Source organism: Prionailurus viverrinus, chromosome D4, assembly GCF_022837055.1.
Source record: "Prionailurus viverrinus isolate Anna chromosome D4, UM_Priviv_1.0, whole genome shotgun sequence".
In the NCBI taxonomy this organism is placed as follows: Eukaryota; Metazoa; Chordata; class Mammalia; order Carnivora; family Felidae; genus Prionailurus; species Prionailurus viverrinus.
The window spans coordinates 44,140,228-44,152,961 of record NC_062573.1 but is presented as its reverse complement, the minus strand read 5'-3'; the positions used below and the strand labels follow the sequence as shown (position 1 = coordinate 44,152,961).

General features: G+C 37.4%; 1 protein-coding gene across 1 annotated transcript in view; it reads right to left on the bottom strand.

Moving 5' to 3' along the window:
* Positions 1–8,519, bottom strand: part of HAUS6 (HAUS augmin like complex subunit 6) — a 38,808-nt gene extending 30,289 nt beyond the window's left edge. Inside the window, exons 1-4 of the mRNA XM_047830566.1 lie at positions 8,117–8,519; positions 3,693–3,788; positions 1,963–2,041; positions 1,299–1,431 (exon numbers count right to left, since the gene is read on the bottom strand). Of these exons, the coding sequence (XP_047686522.1) occupies positions 1,299–1,431; positions 1,963–2,041; positions 3,693–3,788; positions 8,117–8,244 (436 nt within the window). The 5' untranslated portion in view covers positions 8,245–8,519. The remainder of the gene's footprint in view (positions 1–1,298; positions 1,432–1,962; positions 2,042–3,692; positions 3,789–8,116) is intronic.
* Positions 8,520–12,734: the final 4,215 nt, after the last annotated feature.

Here is a 12,734-nt window from a genome sequence, read left to right as displayed (position 1 = left end):
ACAAGATTCAAAACCCAATGCATGTCACCATTTAGGATTTAAAAAAAAGAATATATGTATAAATATATGTATAATATATAAATATGTATTTGCCTATATGATGGATTACACTGCTTGCTTCTATGAAGGCAAACTAGGTAGAGCACAGAAGTGAAATATAAATTTTTTCACTTTTTGATTTTGAATAATGAAAAATATTACCTATTCAAAATAATTAAAATATATAGAAATAATATGTATAAAAAAGTTTTTTAATATTAAAAGAAAATAAATGACATAAAATGTCAGCAATGGTTGTCTGCAGAAACTGGAAGACGGATGGGGTTTTTATCGCATCCACTTTTCTGTACTTTCTTACCCGTATTTTATGAGCATAAACCAATTAAACAGAAAAGCATATTTAATAAACTACAAATAGCATTCTTTTAAGAATGCTTTTTAGGTCTTAGCTTAAAAATCGAATATTTTGTTTCCATGAATGAGGAAACAGATCAAATCCCTTTACAACAGCAATTTCTAACAAAAAAATTAAACACATTGATAGCAGCCAAAGTAAACCTCACACAACACAACATTTAATACAATGTAGTAGAGGCAAACTATAACCTGCAAGTTTAATTTAGCCCTCTGGCTAGTTTTGTCAGGTCAGCAAGCTAGGAATGCTTTCTATGTTTTTAAAGGGTTGTATTCTTTTTTTAAGTTTATTTATTTTGAGACAGAGAGAGAGACCGAGAGGGACGTGAGTGGGTGAGGGGGAGGAAGGGAGAAAAACAGAGAGAGAGAGAGAGAGAGAGAGAGAGAGAGAGAGAGAGAGAGAGAGAATATGAATGAATCCCAAGCAGACTCCGCACTGTCAGCACAGAGCCTGTTGCAGGGCTCGAACTCAAACCATGAGATCATGACCTGAGCTGAAATCAAGAGTCAGACACTTAACCAACTGAACCACCCGAGCACCCCAAAGGGTTGCATTTTTTTTTAAAAAAACCTACAAAGAAGTACATGAGAAAGAGACCTGTGTAATCCACAAAGCCTAAAATATTTAACATCTAGCCTTATACAGGAAATGTTTCCCAATCCCTGTAATAGAACATACAAAAATAATCTGAATAGTTACTTATATTCATTAGAAACTTTCAAACTACAGTACCAGTAGAATATTAACTATATATCTTTTGAGGTAAATTAATGTTTTTATCTTACCTTGTTGTATTAAAATCTCTTTATGATTCATATATTATGAAGAACAAAAAAAATTTTAAACTCAAAACAAAAAAAATCCTACTAAAAATTTAACTTACTTCTAGAATGGGTTTTTATATATTTTATTGCAACAAATCTTGCAAAATGATACATCAGATGAATAAATTTAGGACCACCAGGAGAAAGAAATAGTGAACCAACAACTTGAGGAAAGCCACTTCCACATTCAGCCTATGGAAAAAAGAAATCAGATGATTTGAAGACCTTATCAATAATAACCTTTATACTTATATCATACTGTTTTTGTAGCACAACAGAACTGAACAGGATTAGTCCACTTGAACCAGAAGCTGACTATTTGAATCTTTCTAAATTCTTGGTGGACTGGGTCAAAAAATAATTACAATATAAAGCCACAATTACTGATACTATGTGGGGACACAAGCTAAAATAATCTACGGTCAAAAAAAGTTTTCTTTAAACAAAAACTATGATATAAGATCCTAGGAACTCAAAAGCCTATTTCCAATGCATCTAGCCAATAAAGCTGATTTCCTAGAAATAGAATACTAACCAAAACCATCCAAAAGTGTTATTCTAACAAATATTTCCTTGCTATTATACTGTGAACGTTAAGAGAAATAAAAAGATTTCACCTCCAAAAATTTAATGTATAATTACATTTCAATAAAGCCAGAACAAAAAATTTAATGTAGTTTCCAACTTCTTAAAGTTTGTATCTTCCAGAAAGAGAATACTTACAGAAATCTTTTTTAACCATTCACAGCAATGTTTCCGGAATTCAGTGTCACTTTTTTGGTCAAACGGAGGCCAACAAAGCCTTAAAAGCAAATATAAAAGCATTAGAAATATCAACAAAAAAAAAAACTCAGCAAAATTTTTAAACATGAAACTTATTTCCTACACTAGAAACATTAATGCTAAATGAAACAAGACTAACATTTGTAGATTTCAACTAAAGAAAGACACCAACTTGTGAGAAATTGGGTCTTTTTCTTTATAAATAACTATAAGACTAAGGTCAGTTTACTGTAAATCATCAGTGAATAGGTATGTTAAGTGAAGGAATGAATCACCATTAAAATTAGTACGAATCAGCTAAAGACCACACTCTCAATGGATTCACTGGACTAATGCACAAAGATGGTATATATAAATTAGTACGTTAAGCCTGGAAAGAGAAAGAGAGAGAGAGAGAGAGAGAGAGAGAAACATAGTTACACAGGAAGAGTACAGAAGGAATGACATAAGAGCTTTTGACTCCTAGAGATAATCCATATCATACTCAGTGTGTGCCACTGTTTTGTGTTTAAACAAGATATAAAATTATTAAAAAGTTTTGCCTTTGTTTTAGTCAAAAATAATAGACTTTAAAATTTACCTATTGCTTTCCCCTGATAAATTTGTATCCTGAGGCAATTTTTTTTTATGTTTCTATAGCATAAAATACATTCTACAGTCATATAAAAATTAAGTATGCACGGAATAAATAGACTAAAAGGCTGGAATGTCAACAGTGGTATTTTCTGGTTGGTGAGTTTAGGCATGATTTTTACTTCCTTCCTTACATTTTTTGTATTTCTTGAATTGCTTAAAATGAGCTGTATTTTGTTTATCATCAGGAAAAAAAAAATCAGAAAATCTATTTTTATTTAGCAGAGAAAACCCTACAGTTTAATGATACAGATTTCCAAAAAAATGTCTTAAAAATACCTGTTCTCCTGGTCACTCATAACTGAAGACAAAATATTAAGAATAAATTATCAAAAATAACAAAGCCTAAACAAATGATTTACTTGTTGCCTTTCTATTTAAGAGGACAATGGCATAATATAAATATTAAAACATATTTTAACACTTTTTCTGACGAAGAAAACCCAAATCACATGCAAAAGAACTTGGAACCAAGGTTAATGGGTATTCACATTTTTATCTCCTCCTTGAACTATTTAATATTCAACAGTATCTAACATGAGACTAAGCTTAATAGGAATGATTTTCACCTACAGCATTGGACACTTTTGTATATCACCGACAAAAATAATAAGGATTTACAGAAATCTAAATGTAAAAGTAGATAAAACAAGTAACACTGCCTACAGGAAAAGGAGTAAGGCAGGGGGTAATCCAGCAAAAAACAAAGTAAAGACAAAGTGAGCCATATAGTAGATTGGTACCAATTAAATGTTTCGCCTAATAATTATGAAAAATGTTAGGGAATAATTTTATAAAACAAAATCTATCTTATCCATGAAATAATCAATGATTTTAAGATAAGTACCAAAGAAAAATCACTCAGATATACAAAGCTTGAACACTAAATTTCTAAGACTCACACCTGATTTTTGTGACGTCTGTTCAAAATAATAGTGAAAGGCCAAAGTTGAAATTCTGGTTTATACCAAAGCATACTCCCTTTTCAAATTAGAGAATGACTACCTACAAAAAGAAAATAAAGTAACCTGACTCACTTGAAAACTTCTTTGGTGAGAGACTGGTCCAGCGTTTGGAACAAAAAATAAGAAACGATTTGAAAGGCATCACGATTCAGCTTGTCAAACATGTTCCTAGTAGTTTAAAAAGAAATAGAAACAGGAAAAAAAAGGGGGGGGAGGGGGAGAAGAAATAGTTAATAAAAGTAAACATCATTAAAAGCTGTGTAAGAGTTTTACACAAATTAATATTTTTAATTCTCTTCAAGAGGTCAAAGCAAATTAATTTTTCATTCATGTTCATTTTTATAAGTAAGAAAAACAATAAACTTTTACTTTCTGAGTCTGAAAGTACAGATTAAATAGAAGAAAACTGGTAGAACTTCCTTTACTGCAATGAGAATATCGTACAAAAAAAGGAAAGCCTAATTAGGTAAAGAGAAAACTATGGCCTATGACATGGTGAAGATGATACAAACCAACATTTACTGAATAATAATAAAAGTAACTAATAATAGTTTATCACTTCCCAGGTATTATTTTAAGCCTTTTACAGGCAATAAGTCATCTAATCTTCACCACAACCATGAAATACTGTGCTAGCTGCTTTACCATGGATTATTTTATGACATTAGAATGTAGTTTGATTACTCTCATTATACAGATTTTTTAATTTAGAGGTTAGTTTGCTAAAATTACCCAAAATCATATAACCAGGATGTGCAAGAGCAGTGATTTGAAGTATGTTATCTGACCCGAGTCCAATGTCTTTACCATTACATTTTAACTCCAGAACCACCATCATATAATGTAATTCTAGCAAGTCTTTTAAAGTTTTGGTTTTTCCAACTTCCCTAGCTAATCAAGACAACGCCTAAAAAAAATACAATATGTTAAAAATAACAACAACAAACTAAACCTTGTAAGAAATGCTATAAGGAATCAAGAGTTAACATAAGGGCACTATGGCAGGCACTGGGCCAGAGTCATCAGCCACTGTTGTACAATGGATGTCTACTCCTCACGCCGCTGTCTCAACCCTTGGTGTCTGGTAAGACACAGAAAATTGAGGCTTCAGGAACTGTCAGAGCCAAGAGGAGGAGAGTTTTCTGAACTTCATCTACAGCAACAACCTCTGAATGAAAGGATCCACCTAAGACACCGTGTTCCACTCCATGGCCTACCTGTAGGATTTTAAGCTACACTATGCCAACTTCCAGGGCAAAACAAGGAAAACTTGGCATGGAGATACAGCCACCATTTTTCAAAGGCCTAGCAGTGAAGGCAGAGTAGTAGAATGGAAAATGAAAAAAGCAATTTAAGTTCTCTGAATAAATGAAAAGGAGATAGAAATGGAACACACCCCCAATAAAGTTAAAGTTTACACTCAAGAAGGAAAAGAAATAACCTGCCAAAGTTATCAGATAAGAAATTATGAGAGTGCTCCCCCATTACTCTAGCATAAAAAGGTCATTTGCATGGGTGCAAAAGAGAACAGCTTGCCACTGGAGTATCAACAAAAGTTAAAAGCAAAAGAACCAAGTAACTATAAAGGAAAGGTCTCAAAGGAAACTGAAGACATTATCAAAAAGAGAAAAACAGAAACTCACTAGAACATAATACAGTATATCTAAGGATATTCTATGTGCTAATATAAATTTTTTTTGAGAGAGAGATGAGAGAGAAGACCAAGCAGGCACCATGCTCAGCACAGAGCCTGACTTGGGGCTCAATCACTAGACTGTGAGATCATGACCTGAGCTGAAATCAAGAGTCGGAGGCTCGACCAACTGAGGCACCCAGGCGTTGCACAAAAATTTTAATATAAAATATTTTTAACATTTAGAACAGGGATCTGAGATATTTCCATGTTCAATACATTTTCAACAATGATCTGAGGGATATCTCAATTGGGTGGTTCCTTATTTTCAGAATCTAAAAAGAAATTGGCTTAGAAGTTAGGCAATTACAAAAGGAGCTGCGAGGCATTGGAATTCATGACAAATATACAGGAATGCTCCTTCTATGAACACATAAAGCTATGTTCTGGCGTTGAAAAAAAAGAGTTAAAATTCCCATGCTTACTCCTATGTCAAACAACACTTTTGTCCTTGAAATATTTCTATTCCTCAACAAACACAAGTGAAGCTCCTACCTTATCTCTCAAACCAGATATTTTTTTCACATAGTACCCTGTTGTCTTCACTTTGACACTTATTATAATTTTTAATAAGACATTTGTTGAATGTGGGAATGCAAGTTGGTGCAGCCACTCTGGAAAACGGTATAGAGGTTCCTCAAAAAACTAAAAATAGACCCTACGACCCAGCAATTGCACTACTAGGCATTTATCCATGGGATACAGGTGTGCTGTTTCGAAGGGGCACATGCACCCCCATGTTTATAGCAGCACAATCAACAATAGCCAAAGTATGGAAAGAGCCCAAATGTCCATCGGTGGATGAATGGATAAAGAAGAGGTGGTATACATATACAATGCAGTATTACTTGGCAATCAAAAAGAATGAAATCTTGCCATTTGCAACTACGTGGATGGAACTAGAGGGTATTATGCTAAGTGATATTAGGCAGAGAAAGACAAAAATCATATGACTTCACTCATATGAGGACTTTAAGAGACAAAACAGATGAACATAAGGGAAGAGAAACAAAAATAATATAAAAACAGGGAGGAGGACCAAACAGAAGAGACTCATAAATATGGAGAACAAACAGGGTTATGAAAGGGGTTGTGGGAGGGGGGATGGGCTAAATGAGTAAGGGGCACAAAGGAATCTACTCCTGAAATCACTGTTGCACTATATGATAACTCATTTGAGTGTAAATTTTAAAAAATCAAAAAACAAAATTAAAAAAAAAATCTACAAAGTTGACTAATAAAGAGAAAAGTCCTAATATGTATTGGGAACTTACATTCCCAAGCACTATTCTTGGCCTTTGGTACCTATTTATGATTTAATTATCTTGCCTTCTTTGTGAGATAACTGTTATAACTCAACTAGATAAACTGTTTGAAGAGAGAATTAGAGACATTAAACGATGTGCCTAATAAATTTAAAAAAAAGATATTCGTTGAATGAAGGTTTGTTCATCCACTAGACTGATGTTCTGTAAAGGAAAAATTTATGTCTATTCTGTTCACCACTGTATATCTAGGTCAATACTGGGTTCGATTAATACCTGTTGAATAAACAAACTGAATGAATCACACTTTCTTTCCATTCTCATTGCTGCCTTAGTTTAGGCCTATCTAACTGCAAAGTTCTAATTCCCCCTCTAATTCATTCTCTGTAATACAACCAGAATGATTTTTCCAAAGTGCAAATCTTCTGGGCAAATAGTAATGAAATTGTTGGATCATATATGTTAAGCATATGTTTAACTTTATAAGCGGTTACACAACTACTTCTGCACAGAAACTAGAAAATCCTAGGACTTCACTAAAAAAACAATGAATTTTACGATATATAAACGTAAGTGAATAAAAAACCTTTAAAAATTTTTTTAAATAAATTCGATGGTACATTCATGCTTGAAGCATTTTAAAGAGGACATCTATGGGGCACCTGGGTGGCTCAGTCGTTGAGTGTCTGACTCTAGATCTCAGCTCAGGTCTTAATCCCACGGTTAGGGGATCAAGCCCTGCAGTCCAGCTGGGCACTAAGCATGCAGCCTGCTTAAGAAATTCTTTCTCACTTTTTCTCTTTCTCTCTCTCTCTCCCCCTCTCTGCCCCTCTCCCCCACTCACGCTCTCTCTAAAATAAAAATTAAAAATAAATAAATACTGCCGCTCTAAGAACTCAAATAATCAGAAAAGTCAAAAGACTGAGGACAGGAAATAGCCTATGTATCTCAAATTTCTCTTGGCCTACAGCGGGCAAGATAATACTCTAAAGTTGGTAAATTCAGACACAGAAACATAAAGTATTTAGATTTATGATAACTATTATACCAGTGACAAAGGTCCTTTTACTATCCAACTTAATACCCTTTTCTACCTTTTTTTTTTTTGCTTACTACAGAAAAAAATAGTTTTTGCTAATTCAAAAAGTAAAAATTATAAAGAACCACCTTAAAATTAAAAGGCTCCCTTGAGTCCTAAAGCCGTTGAACACACTGTTCCCACACCCTTCCACTGCCACCCCTCCCTCAACTTCACAGACCACCCAACGTCAACACTAAAGCAGAATTAAGCTGTCCCTCCAGTTCTGCCCCAACTGCAGACATTGCTCCCCTACAAAGCGCTCCCGGCACGGTCCCACAATTATTAGCTTCTGCCACCAGGCTGGCAGCCACTGGGAGCAAGGGCTTTGTAGCCACTGCTGGCACAAAGTAACCGCTCGACCGCTCGATTCATCAACCTGCCAGGTCCGCGAAAGGGTGGGTCACACCAACGCGTCTGGGCTCGGACTCCCCCGCCCCGCCAGCCCGAGGCTTCTTACACTCCCAGGTGCGTGTGAGACACGATCTTTCCGCAGGCGATGGTGGCCGGGCCTGGCTCAAAGCCGAGCGCCTGCAGATACATCCAAAGATGCTCCTTCTCGAAAGAGGTGACCCAGACGGAGCTCATCTTCGCGGTAGGCAGTATTACTGCAAAGGAACTAAGGGCAGGCCCAAACGACTCAGAGGCCCCTCATGCTCCCTCCCTACGGGCAGCCTGAGGTAGTGGCGGCCCCTCCATTGCCACCGTTTGTTCCTCTCTCGCCCGGAGCCATTTCACCTCAAACGGCCGTAAAGTCTGAGGAAAATGAAGAACCTAACGGTACTACGGTACAACTGCCTAAGCGAAGGTAATAGAGACCAAGACTCCCGCGCTTCCGGAAAGGCGGTAAACGCCGGCGCTGCCCTGCTTCCGGGGGAGGAGGGACTTCCTCGGCCGACTGTATCTCCCGCCATGCAAAGCGCCCTTCTCTCCCTCCCTTTCCGTCAGACCCAGACGAAACACTACAAGACCCACACTGCATTGCGCTGCCAGCGACTCTTTTGCTCTTGGGTAACTGCAAAAAGTATCTTGCAGGGTTGTGCAGCTTCGCGCTTTCTGATTTTTAGTATCTCTCATTCTTTTTGCTCATGTAGGTCTATTTCAGTGGCTAAAAGCCGTATATTTAGGACTCAGACTCGGTGTAGTGAAAAAGCATTGGGTTCCATCTTCACCTGTCTCACTAGCTGTGAGATCTAAACACATCTAACCACTAAGCCCCAGGTCTATTATTAGTAAAATCTTGTGTGCCCTCAAATGCTAAATGTTCCTTTCTTCTTCCTGCTGTAAGAAATCTGGCTCTCCCCTAAGTATACAGCGTCCTCCTGCAACCCTCTCTACTGATGACTGTTTTCTCCCTCACACCCCATATACAACAGTGCCTGGAAATGGGGGGGGGGGGGGGGGGTATAATACTTATTTCTTATTATCACCTCTGGAAATTATTGCCTCACTAAAACCAGCTGCTTTGAATTTTATGCTTCCTCCCACAACTCTTGCTTCCAGAGGTCTTGTGTAAGATAGGGTGCTGGACCTCATTTTTTAGATTTAGACTTGCTTGTCTCTCCCACATTACTCTTGGGATAATTTTTGCTGATTTCAGTATCCACTTGGATGACCTTACAGTGTCCTGGCCTCTCAGTTCCTTGAACTCTTCTCAATAATCTGGCCCATTTTTCTCTTTGCCAGGTTTATCTGGCAGAACCCAAGTCCCTATTGCATCCAGTTTTCTGCCTATCCCACAACTGCAACTTAGCCCCTAAACACAACCATGATGCCTGCTGTCACTGAAAATTCATGACACCTCCAATGGGCTCTTAGGCCTGTCCCTCTCCACCCTATTTACCCCAAATCTCACTCTCCACACAATTGTACATATCTTCTTCCCTTAAATGTCCAATGCTTCCTTTCTCCTCCTCTCGATGATGTCTTTTGTCCTTAGTTAATAGATGCTTCCAGGAAAGACCTTCAATCAACAGTTTACCAACCTGCCTGTATCTTTGCCTATATTAATCTTATTAGTCTGGATGAATTAAGGTGCACCTCCCTAAGATTAGTCCTTTGACTTATTCAACAGGTCGTATTCATTTTCTCCTACTCAAAGAGTTTGCTCCAGCATCTGTCCTTTATTCTCTCCTGCATTACCAATTCTTCCCATAAGTATACAAACATGCTGTGCTTCCATTGTTTAAAAAAAAAATCCATTGACCCCAATGCCTTTCTAGCTACTACTCCACTTCTTATTACAACAAAATTTCTCCCAAAAATTTTCTTTTTCACTTTTTTTAATGTTTATTTATTTTTGTAGGAGAGAGAGACAGAGCATGAGCAGAACAGGAGCAGAGAGAAGGGGAGACACAGAATCCGAAGCAGTCTCCAAGCTGTTAGCACAGAGCCAGACACGGGGCTTGAACTCACAAACTGTGAGATGATGACCCTAGCCAAAGTTGGGCGATTAACCGGCTGAGCCACCCAGGCACCCCCTCCCCAAAGTTTTCTATACCCACTTCACTGCTAATAGTAACTTTCCAAAGCTAATCATATCAATTGGCATTCTTCTTTCGCAAGCATCGAAACTGCTTCTGAAGGAGTTTTATTCAATGGGTATTGGGTAGCATAAATAAAGCATGGAAAGGCCAGAGAATTAAGTTCAGAAAACAGCAAATTCATGTGCCAATCCACTCAAGATTTACATGCCAGCAATCCAATTTACTTGCTAAAAAAATAGCTTAATGTATTATTGTAGGTGAAGCCCTTGTGACCACCACCAAGGACAGGAAATAAAACTTTTCCAGCCATCCCAGAAACCCCTCACTTCCCCAAAAATAAACACCATTCTCACTTTTATAGTAATCACTTCTTTGCATTGTCTTACAGTTTTACCACCTAAGTGTACTTCTCTAGACACTATTTGTATTTCCCTTACCTTTTTCTTTTTTTTTTTTTTAGTCTTTCACAGGGTTGGGTTCTTTTTAAATAATATCACTTAATATACAGGCTTTCCTCCATCCTCCCCCTCTCCTTTTTTTCCTTACAATTTTTTCTTAGAATATTTTCTTACAACTGCATCCTTGCTGCAGTTCAACACGTTCTTCTCCGTCTCTATCTTCTGTATTTCCTTCAAAATGACACCTGGATCCAGAGGATTGATGACATTCAGGTATGATCCCTTTGGCAAGTTTAGATGATAATTGATGTATGTTGTTTCAGGCAGTACATAGCTTCATTTATGCCATTGACAGGCGTTGATGCTAAATGCCTAGGTCTATTAATTCCTTGGGGATTGCAAAATGAAAATTCTAATTTATTGTTTGTTATGAACTGAATGTTTGTGCCTCCCTCTCCCCCCACTCCATTCCTATATTGTAATCCTATTCCTCAATGTGACGGTATTAGAAAGCGGGGTCTCTGGGAGGTAATTAGCATTAAATGAAGTCATCAGGGTAGAACCCTCCTGAATAGGATTAATCCCTTAGAGGAGTCACAAGAGAGCCTGATTTCTCTCTCTCTCTCTCTCTCTCTCTCTCTCTCTCTCTCTGCGCTTTCTGCCATCAGAGGATACAAAAAGAAGTGGACTCTGCAACCTGGAAGAGTCTTCACCAAAACCCAATCGTGCTGAAACATCTCAAACTTACAGCCTTCAGAACTGTGAGAAATAAATATTTGTTTTTTAAACCGCTCAGTCTAGAGGCACCTGGGTGACTCAGTCAGTTAAGCTGACTTTGGCTCAGGTCATGATCTGACTCAGTTAAGCTTCTGACTTTGGCTCAGGTCATGATCTCACAGTTTGTGGGTTCGAGCCCCATGTCGGGCTCTGTGCTGACAGCTCAGAGCCTGGAGCCTGCTTCGGATTCTGTCTCCCTCTGTCTCTTTGCTCCTCCCCTGTTTGTATCTCACTCTTGCTCTCTCTCGCTCTCTCTCAAAAATAAACATTTTAAACCACTTGGTCTAAGGTAGTTTATTATAGCAGTCCACACTGACCAAGATACCATTTTTTTATTCTGTTAGTAGCAATACTTTTATGATAGAAATTTTCCCTCATGGTCTAGTTTATCTCATGGTAAAGATACAAGGAAGGATACACTGTTGATCCTTTCTCTTTATTTTACCAGTTAATTGGTTTGCTATCATCCCCTGAAAGTGACCAATGAAATTGTTTATATGTATAATAATATATTTAGATATTTAATGGGATATATTTAGATATTTAATGGAGTTCATATTTGATTGCAATTATTATCCTCATTGAAGTTCAAATCGTCCTATCTCTAGTCAATGGGAAACCCTTCAAATTGGCTTCCTTGCTATCTGGAATAGCAAGAAGTTCAAGGAACATCTTGTACATTTTCTGCTTCAAATCTGAAATCAGCCATTTCTCCAAGAAGCCCTGATTTCTTTTAGTGGAAAAAGGTATTTCAGAACCACTATTTGGGGGCACCTGGGTGGCACAGTCGATTGAGCATCTGACTTCGGCTCAGGTCATGATCTCGTATTTCGTGAGTTTGAGCCCTGCATTGAGCTCACTGCTGTCAGCACAGAGCCGCCTCGGATCCTTTGTCCCCCTTTCTCTCTGTCCCTCCCCTACTCACACCCTCTCTCAAAAAATCAATAAACATTAAAAAAAAAAAAAAAAACTACTATTTGGACACTAGGGACGCTCATAGCTACTGGCCTGACCATAGTTTCTACAATTTATTTAACGCTACTCTGTGCCAGGCATTGCTTTAAGCTTTTCACAAATGTTAATTTGTTTATTCTTCATAGCAAACCTATTATTATCATCAAACTAAATCCCCATTTTACAGATGAGGAAGTTGAGGTACAGGGAAATTATGTAAATTGTTTAAAGTCACACAACTCGTAAGTGGCAGAGCCAAGATTAATATCCACAATCTTTACTCATCTTGATATACTTCCTCCCAGTTGACCTGTTTTCAGATGCCCACCCCTAGGCTAGGAGAAGGCAAAAAAAAACCCCTGACCTACAGACCCACTAAGACACCCCCATCCTGGGAGGCCAAAAATAAAAACAAAAACAAATGTCCATTACATTAGTATATTTAAAAAAAAAAGTCACTAAC